Genomic DNA, 18,683 nt, shown 5'->3' on the forward strand with positions numbered 1-18,683 from the left:
GCCAAAGGGCCTGTTCCTGTATTATAATTTCCTCTGTTCTTTGTTCTTGGTTGATGTGTTGCAATTAGGAATGCACCAGGGAACAGTTGTCTCTCAAGCTTTTGTCTAATTGAAAAAGGCACAATGCCTGGACAAGTTTCCTGCAGAGTTTCAGGTCCTGCATCTGAATATGTATAGCTTCTAACACAATGAAGTGAGCCACATTGGTAATCTTAAATTGGATGTTTGTGTAATTCTTGACACACTCAGATTTGTTCGACAATGTCTGTCCAATCACAGAATGACATCTAATATTGGACACTATGCTCTATGTTTTGCAAGCACAGATTGGTGTATTCTCCATGGCAATTTCTTGACAAATTAGAGTGCACTTGCCAACCAATCAGCACCTTTTTCTCAAGCAGTCTAAATTTTTGTTTCCCATGAAATTTGGCATTCATGCAGCTGTGCTGATGAGTACAAAATGAGGAGCTTCGACAGTGTGTCTCTTTTCAGCAATGCTCAATTGTTTTGATTTCTCTCCCAACTATTTGCCCTTTTGAGAGATTACTTTTTGGAGTTAGAGCTGATTGACCACCATTCCAGTGACCCACTCATAGTTCTGAATTGAAATCTGACAGGCTAACAGGCAGCTGTCAAACAGGCATCCTGCTGTAGCTGATTGAATTGAGCCCTCAAAACAAAGACCAGACAGACCAGTGTCAAGGTAAATTGTGGAGTTAGAGCGGGGAAGCACGTGATCGTGTTGGTGAAGCTCCTAAGAGATGTTGAGTTCACGAGTAATGGTTTCTTAGTTTTCTCCAAGTAATTTCGTAATTGGATATGTTTTTTTTTTGTCCTGTTCTTCTGACAAGTAACAGCCAAGGACATATCTAAATTGGTTCCTTCATTAGTCCTCAACTTCGGTTCCCTGGAATGAAGGGGTTGACTTTTCAAGAATGGCAAATGTTAGACATTTATTCATTAGAGTTTAGCAGGGGGTGATCATATTGAAACATACAAGATTCTGAAGGGGTTTAACAGGGTAGATGTTGAGAGGGTGTTTCCACCAGTGGGGGAGTGGCACAGTCCCGAACTAGGGCATGTAGTTATAGAATATGGGGACAATCATTTAAAACTGAGATGCAAAATAATTTCTTCCTCAATGTTCTCCGCAGCTCTTCCATTGAAATTACTGCAGATGAGGAGATAGTGGGAATCCACCTTAGGGTGTGCAGAATTCTATTTTGTCAGATGGTACTGAATATTCGGAATTCTCTACCCCAGAGAGTTGTAGAGGATAGATTACTGAAAGTATTTAAAGTAGAGGTAGATGGACTTTTTAAAATATTGAGGAGTTGAGGGCTATGAGGAGGTGGCATAAAAGTGGTGTTGATATCTGGGGTTGATTAGCCATGATCTTACAGAATGGTGGGGCAGGCTTGAAGGGTTGAATGGCCCACTCTTGTTTCTTATGTTCCCTTGTTGTCATATTCTACAGAAATCAGATTGATACAGTGTCTGGTGCTCAAGCTGGCGTGGCCACTATTTATACCAGCTGATGTAGCCATGTTGTCCATGGGTTGCATTTACCTCACTCCATTCTGTCCTGATATGCCACTCACTGCAGATTTTCAGTTGGCAGGTCGTGGTTGTTTCAGGTTTCTCCAGGTGCTGGCATCGCTCAGGTTGAACCGTGGTAGTCCGGTTGGCATAAACTTGTCTACAAAGCACCTGCCGATGTTGTATTCCAGGTCCACACGTCTTACTGCATTCTGACCATTCTCCCAGGTCCCAGCTTTGACAAAAGCAATAATGTTCGATATGTTAATGCCCCCCTCACAATCAGGAACTATGTAAAGAAATACACTTCTCACAATTCTATGATCATCAAAGATAAAAAATGAGTATAACTAAAGAGGGAAAGAAGCTATCTTAGCGCAAATGCACATCACTATCTGAACACACTTTTGTAATATCCCAGCACACATTTGCCTAGTGATGTTTGCAGAGTACAGTCCTCATGTAAACATCGAGGAAGAAAGTTAATTAAAACAAAAGAAAGACGGGATAGGTAGACTTGCATTGAAACAGCACCTTTTATGACCTCAAGACATCCTCCAGAATTTACAACCACCTGAAGAGATACTGATTAAGTCATTCAAAAACAGTGAATGAGGAGTAAGAGCATCAGAGAAAAGGCTTTTAAAACTGAATGTCCTTGATTCAAAAAGCTATTCCACTGAATGAACCCATTTAGTTCAAGCACATTGCTGTTATTTTCTAAGCTCACTGGGAATGAGAGATTTCCACAGGGATTCTCCTACTCAGCCATCATTTATGCCAGTTTTCCTGCTTTTCAGCAGCTCTTCTACTGAAATTACTGTAGATGATGGGGAAAAGCCAGTGGGATTCCACCCCCAGGTTATGTTGAACATTCACAAAACCTGCAATTTTCAAAGTGGAGGAAGGAGCCTTTCTCATTCCTGGTGCTTTTTCAGTGACTCCTGCTGAGTGATACAAACAGTGCACAGAGATGGAAACTACCAGGCAGCTCATTTAAAACTGTTTTTTTTTCAAACAAAAAAAGTGTTAATGGGATTTTGGATTGATGGGGGATTTTTGTTCCTGATTTTCATTAAAAAATATATAAAAATCGCAGGAGGAAATGTGCCTTCAAACTATTTTCATTTCAGGCTGGTATGGGAAATGAAATCTTTACAATCAGCAAATCAGTGGCTAGGGATGAACTATTTTACTGGGATCACATGAGAAGGGGCTTTAATTCTGCCCCTAGGCTGTGAAGTGTCAATGAGGACAGTTCATGTTTCCCCACATACAATGTACTCTAACAATTCTCACCTTAAAGATAAAACATCCTCATAAAAAACATCAGAACAATACAATTACCATGCCGACTGCACAATTTTAGCTGGCACCACTTTTGCAAGGGCAATAAGGGATGGGCAATAAATGCTGGTCTAGCTAGAGATGCCCACATCTTATGAATGAATCCAAAGAAATTTCATGCCCATTGACATTTGATAATGCCAATATAGAGCAATGTTTGTAACATGCTCAACCAGAAAACACAGCTTCTGGAGACCTCACTATTTTTTTACTAAATGTATTCAATCTCCAGTGATTACTTGTTATTACAGCACAATTTCATAGCTTCTTGGGGCTTTGATTAAGTTTCTGTTTCTGTTGGCCCCTGGTTGGCCTGTATCCAAATTGCATCCATTTCTGCAGGGACTGCACACTGGCTGTTTCAGGCTTATGAAATGTTCCATTTAAACACAAAGCTTCATTCTGTGTGTGTGTGTGTGTGTGTGTGTGTGTGTGAGATTACACAGCATTTGTCCTCTCAGACCAACACCAGACAAATGTAATGTGGGTGTTTCCACAGGAGAATTTGGATGACAAAGCTAGTAGTCTCTGTGAACATACTAGGCTGGGCACGGCTGGATATTACAGGCTTCTTCATCTGGTGTTGGTCTCATTGCAGTTTCACACAGGTTATCAGATACTTCTTCATGTGTATTCCTGTTAACACATTTGAAAATAAGAGCACGGCTTCCTGTAAAGCAAAAGAAGATGTTAGTATTAATTGGAAGGAAATTACTACCTCGACATGTATAATGATAATACAATTGTGCTGATTAAATGACCAACAAAATGCATTGTTTTAGAATCCCTACAGTATAGGCAGGAGCCATTCAGTCTATACCAACCCTCCAAACAGCATCCCATCCATCCCCGTTACTCAAAATTTACCACAGTTAATCCACCCAGCCTGCACATCCCTGACACTCTGACACTCCACCTAACCTACACATATTTAGATTGTGGGAGGAAACCAGAACACCCAGACAAAACCAGCACAGATATGGGGAGAATGTACAAATTCTACACTGACAGTCACCTGAGGGTGGAATTGAACTGGAGACCCTAATACTGTGAGGCAACAGTGCTAACCACTGTGCCACCCTAAGAGTAGGCTCAGTTGCACTGCAGGCAATGTATTATTGTTTTGATGGGATTTCAGACAACTTTATACCATATAGGCGTACCTTTGGTCAGGTAACAGTGTTGAAGGTTATGGAGCCAAGGCAGGCAAATGGAGTTAAGACTTATTAAATGCTGGTACAAACTTGAGAGGCTGAATGGCCAACTCTTGTTGCAGCATGATTTACTAAGTCTATGCTATTGGCAGAGCATAAAATGGACATTCAAGTGCATTTATTCTGGTTTTCTGAGAATCAGTTTTTAAAGCTGGAAAATTGAGCGCTACATGCCCAGATTTCTTACATGTTATTGTGATGCTCTCTATTGCCAATGTGAACTTGTCTAAAATGAGCCACTATGTAAAGGTAATGGCTGGCTCATTTAATATGGAGTAATATCTGATCAGTGGAAGTAGGTAATAATGTTGTTGCCATCGAACAAACACACCTTATCTCAAGGGATTAAAATATGGGCAAACTCTGAACCGCCAGATGTAATGGTCTTGTTATTAGAGAGTAGGAAGTGTGCGTCATGCTGCACTGATCACTGCTCAATGCGTTCACTGTAACGTATATGCACGCAATCCTCAGGTCACTGAAATATAGTGAATTTTTTTTTCATTGCTCCAATTTATTTGACATTGTTTGACCCACCAGTCAGAATTTTGTCATTTCATAAAAAAGTCACAGCTGGGTCAGTTTCACTTTCTCCAGACTTACTAACTTGCACAAATAGGTACAAAAGGAAAGATCTTGATTTTATTGGGGGAATTGGTCGTTGATATGTGGCTAGGCTAATGCACATTGATGTACATTGTTGTCAGGTAGTCATTGATATAATGTTGGAAGTACTGCCTTGCTAATGGTTCCCCAGAATATTTGTCCAGTTTTAGTTTGCAGACCTTGCAATATTTCACACGAAGTTCATTTTATCAATTTGGAGTTGCTTTCAGTGTGCAATTCTTGTTCACAGTCAGGTACTTCCTACATAGTCAGAATGAATAAGTTATCTGAAGTGCAACCAATTAGGTATTGCATAGCTAAGTACACCAGTTAAAAATATTAACAGGAATCCATTAATATAATTATTTAATAGAATTTTAACTTTCCATTTATGGTTGGTTAATTTATATATATGAATTTAGTTATACATTTAAACTAACTTTTGATAAATAAGAAAGACTTGCATTTAACTAATGCCTATCAAACCCACAGGATGTCCCAAAACAGAATACCATGAACAAAGAACTTTTGAACTGTGGTCACTGTTATAATATATAGAAAACGTGCAGCTAATCTGTACACAGCAGGGACCCACAAACAGCAAAGCAGTCATGACTGGATTTTTTTTAGTAATGTTGATTGGGAGATGGATAATAGTCAGGACACATATGATCCTTTGAGTCTACCTGACAGGGCAGGGAAATTATCGGTTTAATGTCTCATCTGAATGACATTTTGGTACAAATTTCACACTCGAGATGACATTTTCTATCTGGTACTCCTAAATGTTGGCTCTGATTTTTTTTTCTTTATTCATTCACGGGATGAGGACATCGCTGGCTAAGCAGCATTTATTGCCCATCCCTAATTGCCCAGAGGGCAGTTAAGAGTCAACCACATTGCTGTGGGTCTGGAGTCACATGTAGGCCAGACCAGGTAAGGATGGCAGTTTCCTTCCCTCAAGGACATTAGTGAACCAGATGGGTTTTTCCCAACAATTGACAATGGATTCATGGTCATCATTAGATTCTTAATGCCAGATGTTTATTGAATTCAAATTCCACCATCTGCCGTAGCGGGATTCAAACCCAGGTTCCCAGAACATTATCTGGATCTGTGGATTAACAGGCCAGCCATAATACCACTAGGCCTCGCTATGCTTCCTGCTTTAAGAGTTGTTAACCCTGTGCCCACCCTTCGAGTGTTGCTTTCAAATTTTAGCAATGCAGCATGTGCTGTGTAAAACACTATGCTTTGAGGACCAAATACAAACAGTGCCATTATTCTTTTGTGGGTCACCTTTCTGTCAGGTATTTTGCAATGATTTATTAAAGCACGGGGCAAGTAGAGAGATCACCAGTTATTAAAAAGCACTGGCTGCTTTTCTGGCACCGTTTGACCAGGTACATTGTTTCAGAAAATGCGAAGGATGCACAGTATGAAAGGCAGTCATCCTGAAAATGTAAAATTATATCTCATATTATAGAGTGCCTATTGATCCTACTTGTAAGAGTGGTGCACTTAACCTGCCTTTTTATTACAGAGAATTTTTCTCCCCCTGCAATGGCATTTGATTAGTTTGGCAATTTCATCCACAAAATTCTGTTCCAGCAGACTGCATGCCAAACTATGTTTAATAAGTGCTCAGGGTTGTCTTTCACTACATTGTTCTCTGATGAGGCTGTTTGCAGATGCCAGGGATAGTTATGACTTCTCTACATTCAAGGTGGTACTAGCTTGACAACAGAAGTAGCCCTACCGTAGGGTTCTTCCATGCTCTAGCAAGATGCAAAGATCCAGAGGATAATTTTTCCACTTTTACTACCCTATTGAAATCTGAAAGAGCCGATTGTTTATCAGTCGTTGCTTCAGAGATGATCCAGTTGGATCCACTTCACTTCCCAGGCATTGAGGGTGAATATTATTCTCGTTGTCTCTCAAATAGCACATCGGCATCTGAAATTCAGAATCCTTCCCCCAAGCATTATTTAGCTGGTTTAAAATAAATGGGCAAACACCCCAACTTAAAAAAGTGACATGGAGTTCCTGATGAAATGTTCCCTGGTGTAACTGCAGGGCCAATATTCACCAGCATTCTCACCAAAATTCTCCTCCCAGGGGGAGTGGCAACTGGTGCCCCTTGCCAGCTCTCTCAATGGTTATCCAGTAACCATGTCCTGCTTGTTGTCCTTACGTGGACAGCAAATGCCCTCCCATAAGATCATGTGCCCGTCCACCACAAGCAGGATCAGGTCCTGCTGATGCTCTCAAAGCAGTTTTAAAGTGGAGATAATTTCACACATTAGTTCCATAAGGTTCCCTCCTCCCACCAGCTCACAGAATACCCAACGGAGATGAGTTACTTTGATTGTCAGAAGTCATTTGATAAAACTGCACCGGTGAAGTCTTTCAAGAAAATAAACTGAGGGAGTTAATGGCAAATTAGCCAGCTGGCTGAAAGAGAAAAAAAAACAGGTGGGGGTGTAGACAGTGATAATGGAAAAGGAAAGTTCAAGAGGTGTGGTGTCTACAATTCTGAAGAGGGCTATTGTGGTTCCTGTACTGTTCACACCACTCATAAAGAATAACGCAGAGATCTATCTTGTAATGTGGTAAAATTTGCTGGTGACAGCCAGCTATGTGTATGAGAGATGTATGGAGGGGAGTTGGCAAACAGAGAATTCTGGGCAAATTTAGCGGATAGGCCAAGGAAAGAAGGAAGGATTCAATGAGGATAACATGTACAATGATGCAAGAAATATGGAACATGAACTCACATAAGGCATTCCAGTTTGGTTTTGATTAGCTATCGCAGACAGGAAGGCAATTTATTGACCGTATGTTGCAATTTCAAAACAAAATAAAACTGTCATTTGTACACCTTCTTTAATAATCTCAGGTGAAAACACTTTCCAAAATCCTAATCATGGAGGATTGTTTACCTCAAATATAGTTATAACCGTAAACATGTTGCTTTAATCCTGCTTTACTCATTAGTAAAATGTAAAATATGAAGCTAAATTCTCAATGCAGACTCCTCAAGTAACTCTTTGCAGTGAAGATGACACTTGCCAATATCTAGCTAATTAAGAGATAGTTAGGAAGGAAATTGCATGTATATAGTACCTTCTATGATGTTAGAACATTGCAAAATGCTTCAAAGCCAATTGAGATGTAGCCACAGTTGTAAAACAGGGCAATATAGAGACCGAATTGTACAGAGCAAGGTCCCACAAACAGTACGAGATAGATAACAATGATCTTCTGCTTCAGAGGTGAGAATTGGCAGAACTTTCACAGCTCTTGATTGAGAAGTTTGGGGAAGTATGATGAAAATGAAAAACTGAAATTCTCAACACCCAGAAACAAGAAGTTGGTTTTCCCTTTAAGGGAATCTCACTTGTATGCAGCACGCATCTTATTTCCATGTATTTGCCTCTTATTATTAGCTAATCTTGCCTCAGTTCTTTGCAATGTATGATTTGTCCAGGTACCCAATTCCTGACTTGAATATCAGAGTAGTTACTGGCATGGATATAGCTTACCAGTCACTTCTCTGCAACTCAATGTTCAGCTTCATTCTCCAAAATCTTACGGCATGCTCCACAGGCAGTGATTGCCTCTACCCTTCGTCCACGGAAGTTGGTGTCGGCAAAACGCCAGCCTCACCACATTATCAGGGCTGTTCTCAGACTAAACCGGAACATATTTCAGCTCTTCACTATTACAGTTTGGAACTCACTGACACCTCACATTACAACACTATTGCTGAGTTGCTCTGGATGCAGGAGTGCACATCCATCCCATACATCTGCAGAAGATGCACCTCAGGCCTCTTAGCTTGTTTTCTTAGCACTCACTCACGTCGTATTCATTTGGACACTTTAAGCTTCTCTGCCTTGATTTGCTTCTTAGCGCAGGCAGAAAACCAGGAAGCTTGTCATGGTTGTCAGCATTGCACAGGGGGGTTGCAGCAACATCAATGCAAGGGTGAGCAACTACCACTTCTGTGCCCACGTGATTCAATGAGAAGAGCACATGGATCCTGGACGTACAATTAATGAGGTGAGGAATGGAGTTCCCATTAGAAAAGTCACCACGACCCATGAGGGAAACCCTCATGAAACTCCCTGAAAATGATGTGAAGCCAAAACGTTGGACGAAACAGCCCTGTGGAACCACTGAGCCATGGCAGATGCAAACATCCAAACACAGAAACACAGAAACACAGAAAACGTATAAAATAGGAGCAGGAGCAGGCCATTCAGCACTTTGAGCCTGCTGTGCCATCCATTATGATCACGGCTGACCATCCAACTCAGTACCCTGTTCCTGCTTTCTCCCATATGCTTGGATCTACTTGGCTATAAGAACCAGACCTCAACCCCTGTTGAAAACAGTCAATGTTTTAGCTTCAACTGCTTTCTGTGGCAGACAATTCCACAGGTTCACCACTCCCTGAGTGAAGAAACTTCTCCTCATCTCAGTCCAAAATGGTCTCCCTCATATCCTCAAACAAATGAACTAAGAGCAGGGATACGCCATTTGGCCTCTAGCGTCTGCTCATGGCTGATCTGATTAATATACTTTGTCGCCTACCCTTGATTCTTAAACCCCTTTGCTTATCAAGAATCTTTCTACCTCTGCCTCGAAAATATTCAAAAACTCTGCTTCCATCTTTTGAGGAAGACAGTTTCAAAGACTCATGACCTTTTGCGAGAGAAAAGAAGTAGATCATACAACACCTACAGTGTGGAAGCAGGCCATTTGGCCAATCAAGTCTACACCAACCCTTCCAGGAGCATCCCACCTCCCTAACCCCACATTTCCCTATGGCTAATCTGCCTAGCCTGCACATCCCTTGGCAATCTACCTTATCTGCATATCTTTGGATTGTGGGAGGAAACTGGAGCACCCCAAGGAAACCCATGCAGATGGGGGGAGAAATATGCAAACTCCACACAGACAGCTGCCTGAGGCTGGAATTGAACCCAGGTCCCTGATGCTGTGAGGCAGCAGTGCTAACTGCTGAGCCACCATGCCACCCATCATCATCATCATCATCATCATCATCATCATCATCATCATCATCATCATCATCATCATCATCATCATCATCATCATCATCATCATCGGTCTTAAATGAATGGTGCCTTGTTTCTAAATAGTGGCGCATAGTTCTAGATTCTCCCAGAAGAGAAAGCATCCTCTCTACATCTTACCTGTTAAAGACCCCTCAGAATCTTAAATGTTTCAACCAAATCACCTCTGATTCATCTAAACTCCAGCAGATACAAGCTTAAACTGTCCGACTCTCCTTCATGACACAACCTTCCAAGGATTATTCTTAAAAAACCTTTTCTGACCTGCTTCCAATGCATTTACATTTATCCCTAAATAAGGAGAACGATGCTATACACAGTACTCCAGATGTGCTCTCACCAATGTCATTGTGAAATCTCATGAAGCAGATGTCTGTCTGTTTACAAGAGTAGTTTACTTAAATAATTGCATGGATTTCTGTGCTGAGAGGCTTGTTCTGACTTGCTACGTTAGAAGATGGATCTTCTAAACCCAATCAGGTGAGCGGACAGATCAGACTGATCAGCATCAAACATAGCGGTTCTGATGTTAATCAGAAAACTTGGGCCATTGTTGATCATGCATTACTATATTCAATACATGGTGTACCCTAGCTGCAATGTACACCTGAAATCCCAGCACCTAGATGAGCTACAGACTTTATACATTACACATGGGCTACCCTATGCTGATGTTCATGCTCCAGAAGCGCGTCCTCCTAGTTTATTTTATCTCACCCCCTATCAACATATCCTATTGCTTTTTTTCTATCGTATGTTGATCTAGCTTCCCCTTCAATACACCTGTGGAATTCATCTCAATCATTCCATATCGTAGCACATTCCTGAGATTAGACTCACATCTGTTCTTTGTGTAAATATTAATTCAAGTTCTTCAGTTCTGGACTTGAGCAGAAAAATAAAGATTGGCACTTTGGTGCAACACCAAGAGGGCGGTGCACTGTTGAAAGCGCTGTCTTTCAGACAAGATATTAAACTCAGGCTGTGTCTGCCCGCTCAGGTGAACATTAAAAATTTTTATTACATGAACTTTAAGAAGACGCAGGGAGTTATCCCCAGTCTTCTGGCCAATATTTATCCCTCAATCAATTTCACAAAAACAGAGTATCTTGTTGTCATCACATTGATGTCCGTGTAAGCTTGCTGTGCATTATCATTAACTGCCAGGTTTCCTATAATACAACAGTGAGTATATATCAAAATTACCTCATTGGCTCTGAGTGGTATGTGATGTTTTGAAGTTGAAAGGTGCCATATAAATGCAAGTCTTTCTTTAAATTACAACTACTCCTTTTGTTTGCCTAATATTGAATTCAAGGGAATAGCGCAGAGCTGGAGGAGAGTACCTAAATGAATAATTATTTAAGGTGAGAACGGAAAATCAGCATGTTATTTAAATGGAGAAAGATTGCAGAATTCTGAAGAATCGAACGATCTGGGTGTGCTGGTATGTGAATTGTATAAAGCTAGTCTGCAGGAACACAAAGTGTTCAGGAAGGCAAATAGAATCTTTTGTTCATTGCAAGGGAAATGACATATAAAAGTAGGATGCATTGTCACAGCTACAGAGTGTTGATGGGGCCACATCTAGAGTATTGTTTACAGTCTTTTTTGTTAAGAATGGATGTAAATACAGTAAAAGCAGTTCAAAGAAGGTTTGCTCAACTGAGATTGGGCCTGGGTGGGGTTGTGGTGGTGTGGGGGGTTATTTTATGAAGACAGATTAGCCCATATCCATTGGAGTTTAGAAGGATGAGAGGTGATCTTACTGAAACATATACAAGATCCTGAGAGGACATACTACGGGGGGTGTTTCCCTTTGTGGGAGAAACTAGAATTAGGGAACATAGCTTAAAAAAAAAGGACAAGGATAAGGAGATTTTTCTTCTCTCACAGATTCATGTCTCTTTGGAACTCTTCTCCCCAGAAAGTGTGTGGGGGCAGAGTTATATTAAAAGACAAATAGAGATAGATTCTTGACTAACAAGGGAATAGGAGGTTATCAGGAATAGGCGGGAATGTCGAATTGAGGCCACAATCAGATGAGCTGCGATCTGATTGAATAGCACAACAGGCCCGAGGAGTCAAAAGGCTTATACCTGATCTTAACCTGTGTTGAAACATACAGGATTGGCTGGGGTCTTGTGGTAGTGTCCCTGTCTCTGAACTGAGAAACCTGGGTTCAAGTCCCACCTGCTCCAGAGGTATGCAATAACATCCCTGAACAGGTTGATTAGGAAAAATAGGTTAAATTTGAAAAAAAAAACATACACGATTTAAGGAGAGGTGGTGGCATAGCGGTAATGTTGCTGGGTAGTAGTCCAGCAATTCAGGTTAGTGGGAACATGGGTTCAAATTCTGTGATGGTGAGATTTGAACTCAATGTAAATCTGGTTTGTTATCAGCTATCATTAAAAAAGCATACAAGATTCCTAAAGTCCTTGACAGGATAGATGTGAAAAGATTGTCTCTCATTTGGAGGAAGAGTCTAAGACCAGACAGCATAATCTCAGTTCAAAACAGGGGTTAGGGAAGAACTTCTTCTCTCGGAGGGCTGTAAATCTGTGGAATTCTTTGCCACAGAAAGCTGTTGAGACTGAGTCATTAAATATATTCAAGGCTGAAATAGACAGATTTTTTAATCAGTAAGACTCTCAGGAGTAATGGGGAAAAGGCAGAAATGTGGAGTTGAGGGTTATCATAATCGCATTGAATGGTGAAGCAGACTTGATGGGCTGATTGGCCTACTTTGTCTCATAAGTTTTATCGTTATCATCATATATAGTAAGGGACAGGCTCGAGGCTCTAGTTGAAGAAATCACCTTGGACATCCTGGCTTACAGAACACAGAACAAGTGAAGAGACACACAATCCGAAATTCAGCATTATTATTTTGTGCAGATTATAAAGTATTTCAAATAAATCTGTAGATGCACACCTTCACCATTTCAGAAGGTTAAGAATGTGCAAATCCTAATAATTATATTGGCTATTGTAGCATTAAGAAAGCCTCAGAGTACCAGAACTCTGCCAACACTCCTAATTTTACTCTGGAAAACAGGAAGTTTGGAACAAGTACTCACAGTTCTCACATTCTCAAGCCTCGGCTCCCCGCTATGTTTAAGCTAACAGTACAAGAAACTGAGGCTAGATTACAGAATAAAATTCCCTCCGTATAATCAGCAATATGAAGACAGGCAAGAGGGTGACTGTGGTTTCTAACTTATCATGAACAATATCATAGAAGATTCCCATTGACAGAACAAAAGTGATACACACAGGAGGGTAATTGTAACTGTGGATTTAGAACATTTTAAAAGGTAAAGTGGTTCAATTTTTCTAACTGTGTGGGTTGGGGCCAACTGTTTGGATGTAATTTCCAGTAGTTCAAAATCCACTGAGTATTTGAGGCCAATAATTTTTAGATTCAAAATATTTAAATGAAGTTAGTTGTTATGGACTGGACCTTGACTTTTGGTAACATTCTGGTTGGCTGAAACCTTTACAAATAAATACATACCTCTTTAATAAAATACATACGTAAGTTTTATCACATATTTTAAAGAAGCAAACTAATGTGGATGATGGCGAAATGGAATTAAAAACAAGTGCTAGAAAAGCTCAGCAGATCTAGCAGCATCGTGGAGAGGGAAAACAAAGGTGTTTGGAATGGAGGGGGAGGTGCTTAAATATTTAGCTTGAAGGATAAGTTCTCACTGGAATTAACCAGACAAATTACTCCACTACTAAGAATGGCAGTTATGTAATTCCCCTTTGTTTCTCTCTCCACAGATGCTGCCAGGCCTACTGAGTTTTTCCAGTGCTTTCTGTTTTTATTACAGTTTATGGTTTTTGTGCATGATTCAATATTTCACTCTAGGAGTTGTCGGTCAGTACACTCTTGCAGAAGAGAAACAGTATTTAATTCTTGAGGAAATCACATAAGATTTCAAACAAAGAATTAAACATGAACACACTAACAGATGACCAATGATGGGTGGGACAAGATTGGTCTATCCAGTCTGTCCCACATAACTATAAATGTCTCAGTCTTTGCAATATATACACTCCCCAGCCTATGCTGCATATCATTCCATGCTAAAATGTTGTTGGTGAATATAATATGTGCTGCTTTGAAAACAATTACTGTAGTTCTTTCTGGAGAAAATATGCATGTATTACTCGTGCACAAAATAATTTGCTGATAATTGGAATAAATCAATTCAGCTCAACACTCAGAAATCTCCAAGATCATATCAAATTTTTGAAAACAAGCCTAGGTTCAATATTAACTGGTGCTTACCTCCCTTTCACAATTACAAGAGGATAATGTAAATAATTTTATTTAATAATGATACATTTATAGAATGCAATTATTTCCCAGATGGAAAAATATTCATTTCATTTTTGCATTTTTCTGCATTTTTATCCTGTAGTGCAAACTGCTTTAAAAGTTTAGGTCAAAGAAAGACAGATGGCATGATGGAATACTTGAAGAAGATAGCAAAGTTCATACACAGTGCAAAGGAGGCTAGCCAACAACTGATGGCTTCACTTATTCCTGGGCAAGTGAACAGTCAATCTTGTTGGATCAGACGTGTGATGCCTTAGAGCAAAATGATCTCATCTCACTTGGTTAGGCTACCAGATAATTAAATTTGGGACATCTTACCAGTTCCACACGACACGGTGCATTCACTGCTTCCAATTTGTTTCCAATTGAATTCCCTCTTTTTCCTTGGCCCCTCTCCCCAGGAGTGTAACACTTCTCCAGGGCTCGTTTGGTACTTTCTGGACTGCAGTTGGTTTGCATGGACTCCACTGACAAAGTTTTCCGCCTCTCTTTCACGGAGAACGTACACGTCACCATCGGCACCATATGACAACTGACCATTAAAGGCCTCTCCTGCAATGGATGGAGAGGTTTCAAATTTTACATTGCAAACAGCAATCAAAATGCGAAGTGGTGTAGCTAAGTGAGAGGCCTAGTGGAAGCAGGGGGGGAGCAGCTGCAATTTCTTCTGAACTGCTCCTGTTTTGCCACTGTAACAATGATGGAAATGGCCAGGTTAACTGAATTTTGACTGCACTGTTGGTGAGGTTAGGGGAGGAGAAACCCGAAGTAAATTCCAGTCCATGGTTGCTGAATATTTTGAAATTGTTACATCTGCCTTTGTAACATGTCAGTTCTCATATTCTTCCTACAGGAAAGGAGATGGAATGAAGGCTTTACCTGTGACAAAGTTGAAAAATAAAGGAACTGAAGGGCTACTCAGAGATTAATGCACGTTTTCTCTACAATTTGGACTTGGTAAAGCTCTCTGATAGAAACAGCTCTAAAAAATTATCTATTCACAGACTGAAAAACAAACGAAAAAAAAGAGCAAAACTAAAAGTTAACTGCAAAATTATCATGGAACATATAGACTATCTCCACTTATCAAGGAGCAATGAGGTCTTTCAGAGGCTGTGTTGGTTACTGCCTGGACTGGCCTAGGTGATGATATACAACTGTCACTCGCACAAATGCCAACCAACTGATCATGTGCTACTCATGGCCCTTATGGATGGCATCTCTTCAAGATCTGGGTGACCTTGGCTCAAACCCCACCCCTGTGGTCATTTCCAAATAGTCTTTAAACAGTTTGAAACCAACCAATGACCATTCCTTGGATCCAGATACCTCCAAAGCAACAGCCACAAAAGATGATGACTATGACCTTTCTTACTGCAATTCTATTGCACTAATTCTGCCATTTTATCATACTGACTTATTGTGAGATGTTGGTTCGGCATTAATAAGCTAATTCAGGAGGAACAACCTCCCATATTGGCAAAGTTTCACTTTTAATTTTTTTTTAGGTTTCACAGATGCTGAGTACCCGAGCTGTTTTCTCTGTTTTGTGAGTGCCTATCCTTCTATTTCAAATAATGAACCCTCCAGTGTGGCTGAATCTTAACTGCCCCTTGAAATGGCCGAGTAACCAATCATCCTGCAGGTCTACTTATGGCATTTGGTGCAGAGTTGCACATGGTACTTGGGGTAGAGAGATGCATGGTTCATGGTGTACAGTGGCATATGGTACATGAGGCAGAGTGGCGTATGGTCATGATATAGAGTGGTATATTAAAGAAATGTTCTATTGGCAACATGATCTTGGCACAAAGGATATAAGATTTTACCTAAGTGTTCATCTGCTGTATGGGCTAGTGAATGGCTGTTGACAACGTTATCAGTTGGTAAAACATATTCATACTGCACCTTAGGATTTGCCTGTTGATATATCATCTGGAAAAGATGAAAAGACAAAGAAAACTGTGAAACTAAATAGAGAAAAAAATCTTCAATACAGCTTAAAAGCGGTTCGACATCAAAATTAATTCTTAAAGTATCCTGAATCTAAATTTTGACTGAATGTTCAGTGTGCTGAAATTAGCATTCTCTGAACTTATAAATGCTCAGATTTGGCTGTGAAAATAACTTTGATTGATCTGAATTATTGTCACGTGTACCTAAGTACAGTGAAAAGCTTTGTTTGTGAGCAGTACAGGCTGATCATAGTTGGCAAGAACACACAGATCATAGAGTGCTTAGACAGAGTGAGGCATACAGGATACACTGCACAGGGGTTGCACGGAGCAAGATCAACATTACAATGAGGTTCATGGAAAATTAACTATTATACATCTGGAATCTCTTTCCCTCAGGTTTTAATGGTTATTGGAAAATTAAAACTTTTGTTTTCTTTTTACAAAGGGTTTATTACACAGAAACTGGCCTTTCAGCTGAACGCTATTACAATCCCTATGGAGAAACCATAAGCCAAAGGAACCAAATTTACCAAATGACCCCTGAATGAAAAAAAAAACAGCTACCTTCCACGTTTTGTAACTTCTACTTTAACAGAGATCAGAAAAACTGCAAATTAAACATGAAGCAAAAGGCAAATGATACTTCAACTAACAAAGTATTCACTTTAAGTAGTCGTTACAAAAAGGAAACATCTTTCACAACCAAAAATATCTGTATCATTCTCCACAGTCAGTGACATCACATTCAGGTTTAAAGTTCTCTGACGCACCCCTCTGGAACTTGCACTTGCCAACTCAATTGATTTGTGCTTGCATTGTGTTCACCAGAAGTTGTATTCCAACTAATGACCCCAGAGATAGTCATTACCTAAATGGCAAATGATTGCAGAACACCTTTACTGAGGTTCACAACAGTCTCGATGAGACAGATTCCAAAGGGATACCTTTATCTGATCCTTTTAATGAGCCTCATTGGATGGTCTGGTTAGCATCTAATTTGCCATGCACAATATTGTGGAGGTGAAATAAGAAAGGGCAAGTCTACCTAACAGTTAGTTTATTGACTCAGTAAATTTGGGATCACCAACTTTCTCACTAATCCTTAAATTTATATAAATATTCTTTGCAACCATTAAATCTATTTTAACTTTCTCTCCCCATTGACTGAGAATCTTTATTGGTTCTCCAGATGCAGGAGACCCTGTAAGACCCCACTTGTTGCCAATTCTTTAATTTTCTTGCGAAAATTTCAGTCAAACACCAGAGTCACGAAGAAGCCAAGCTTGTACTTTCCCTTAAGGACATTTGTGAACAAATTATTTTTTACTATTGTTCTGGCAACATTTATGATCACTATTTTACCTTTAACATTATCTCTAATCACAAAATTTATATCAACAGTCACATCAACATTATATCATTATTTTCTCCAATCACCAAAACTTTATGAACATTACTTACAATTACTGACATGCTAACAATCTTTCCAAGCTTTATTTTAACATGATATGTTAATGTTCTATTCCGTCAATCATTTTATATCGACATTTTCTTTACGTTCTAATTTATTTCTATTTTTCTGAGGTTCTACAACTCTACAGTTAGGGTTGACTGATGGCCAGATTCTTGAAGCTTTCTTTGTCTGGAGTTTTTCTGTTCAAATCCCAGAAGGTTAGAGCCTTTGATTTATGAACAAAATCAAAATGAAGCTTTGTTGGCATTTCAAAGAATTGCCCAGCTTAGATCCAAAGTTTAAACTTACGTAGACATCCAGAATTTCACTGGTTGGCCCCTCGGCAATCAAGGATTCCCCTGCTGTCGTACTAATTTCATTTGGCCTCTTATACTTGAACAGGGTTCCTGCTGCTTCGTAAGTGCCTGGCCTATCTATAGCCCAGTTTCCATTAATGATGGGGTGGCCAAAGTGACTTCTCAGAGCTGCAGATACAAACAGATACAAGGCAGTGAACATCAGCTAATAAAAGCCAGATCACAGGAGAATAGCATTCTGAAACAACGAATGCAAATATTTTTAATTAGTTTTAATTCTGAGGCCTTTCTATGGACGTCTAGAACAGAAATTGTAATTAGCACGTTGAGATCAAGTGAACACAAAACAAAAAGGGACGCCTAATTAAAGATCTTCCTTCAGACAAAGTAGGAAAAAGGTAGGGATGCTGAATTGTGGTCGGAAACATGTACAGGATACCAAATGTACCGTCTGATTGATCCAGCAGGCTGACCAGACAGTAACAGAACATATAAATTCAAATTAAAAATTGAGATAAAGGCACCGCATGAATTTATTCAAAACAAGGCTTACGGTAATTATGGAGTACAGACAATAATAACAAAGCATTTCAGAATCCTTAGAAGTCTTTCAACAGAGTCCTGTGGCCTATGCAACTCTGTATCAACCCTGCTAATGCAGAATTAAATGGCTGAATTGTGTGCAGGGAAGATACAGTCCACAAAAGTGAAATGCACCGAGGACTAATAAACTGCCCACTCCCCCCATTAGGGAAAGAGACATCTGGTGGCAAGTTTAACCTGGGGGTTA

At 39.9% G+C, this 18,683-nt stretch overlaps 1 protein-coding gene across 1 annotated transcript in view; it reads right to left on the reverse strand.

Moving 5' to 3' along the window:
• LOC109918225 (thrombospondin type-1 domain-containing protein 4-like) overlaps positions 1–18,683 on the reverse strand; it is a 396,211-nt gene that overhangs the window by 9,137 nt on the left and 368,391 nt on the right. Inside the window, exons 9-13 of the mRNA XM_048610590.1 lie at positions 17,886–18,061; positions 15,995–16,100; positions 14,484–14,717; positions 3,430–3,559; positions 1,573–1,777 (exon numbers count right to left, since the gene is read on the reverse strand). Coding sequence (XP_048466547.1) covers positions 1,573–1,777; positions 3,430–3,559; positions 14,484–14,717; positions 15,995–16,100; positions 17,886–18,061 — 851 coding nt within the window. The remainder of the gene's footprint in view (positions 1–1,572; positions 1,778–3,429; positions 3,560–14,483; positions 14,718–15,994; positions 16,101–17,885; positions 18,062–18,683) is intronic.

This window comes from Rhincodon typus, chromosome 1 (genome assembly GCF_021869965.1).
Source record: "Rhincodon typus isolate 14 chromosome 1, sRhiTyp1.1, whole genome shotgun sequence".
In the NCBI taxonomy this organism is placed as follows: domain Eukaryota; kingdom Metazoa; phylum Chordata; class Chondrichthyes; order Orectolobiformes; family Rhincodontidae; genus Rhincodon; species Rhincodon typus.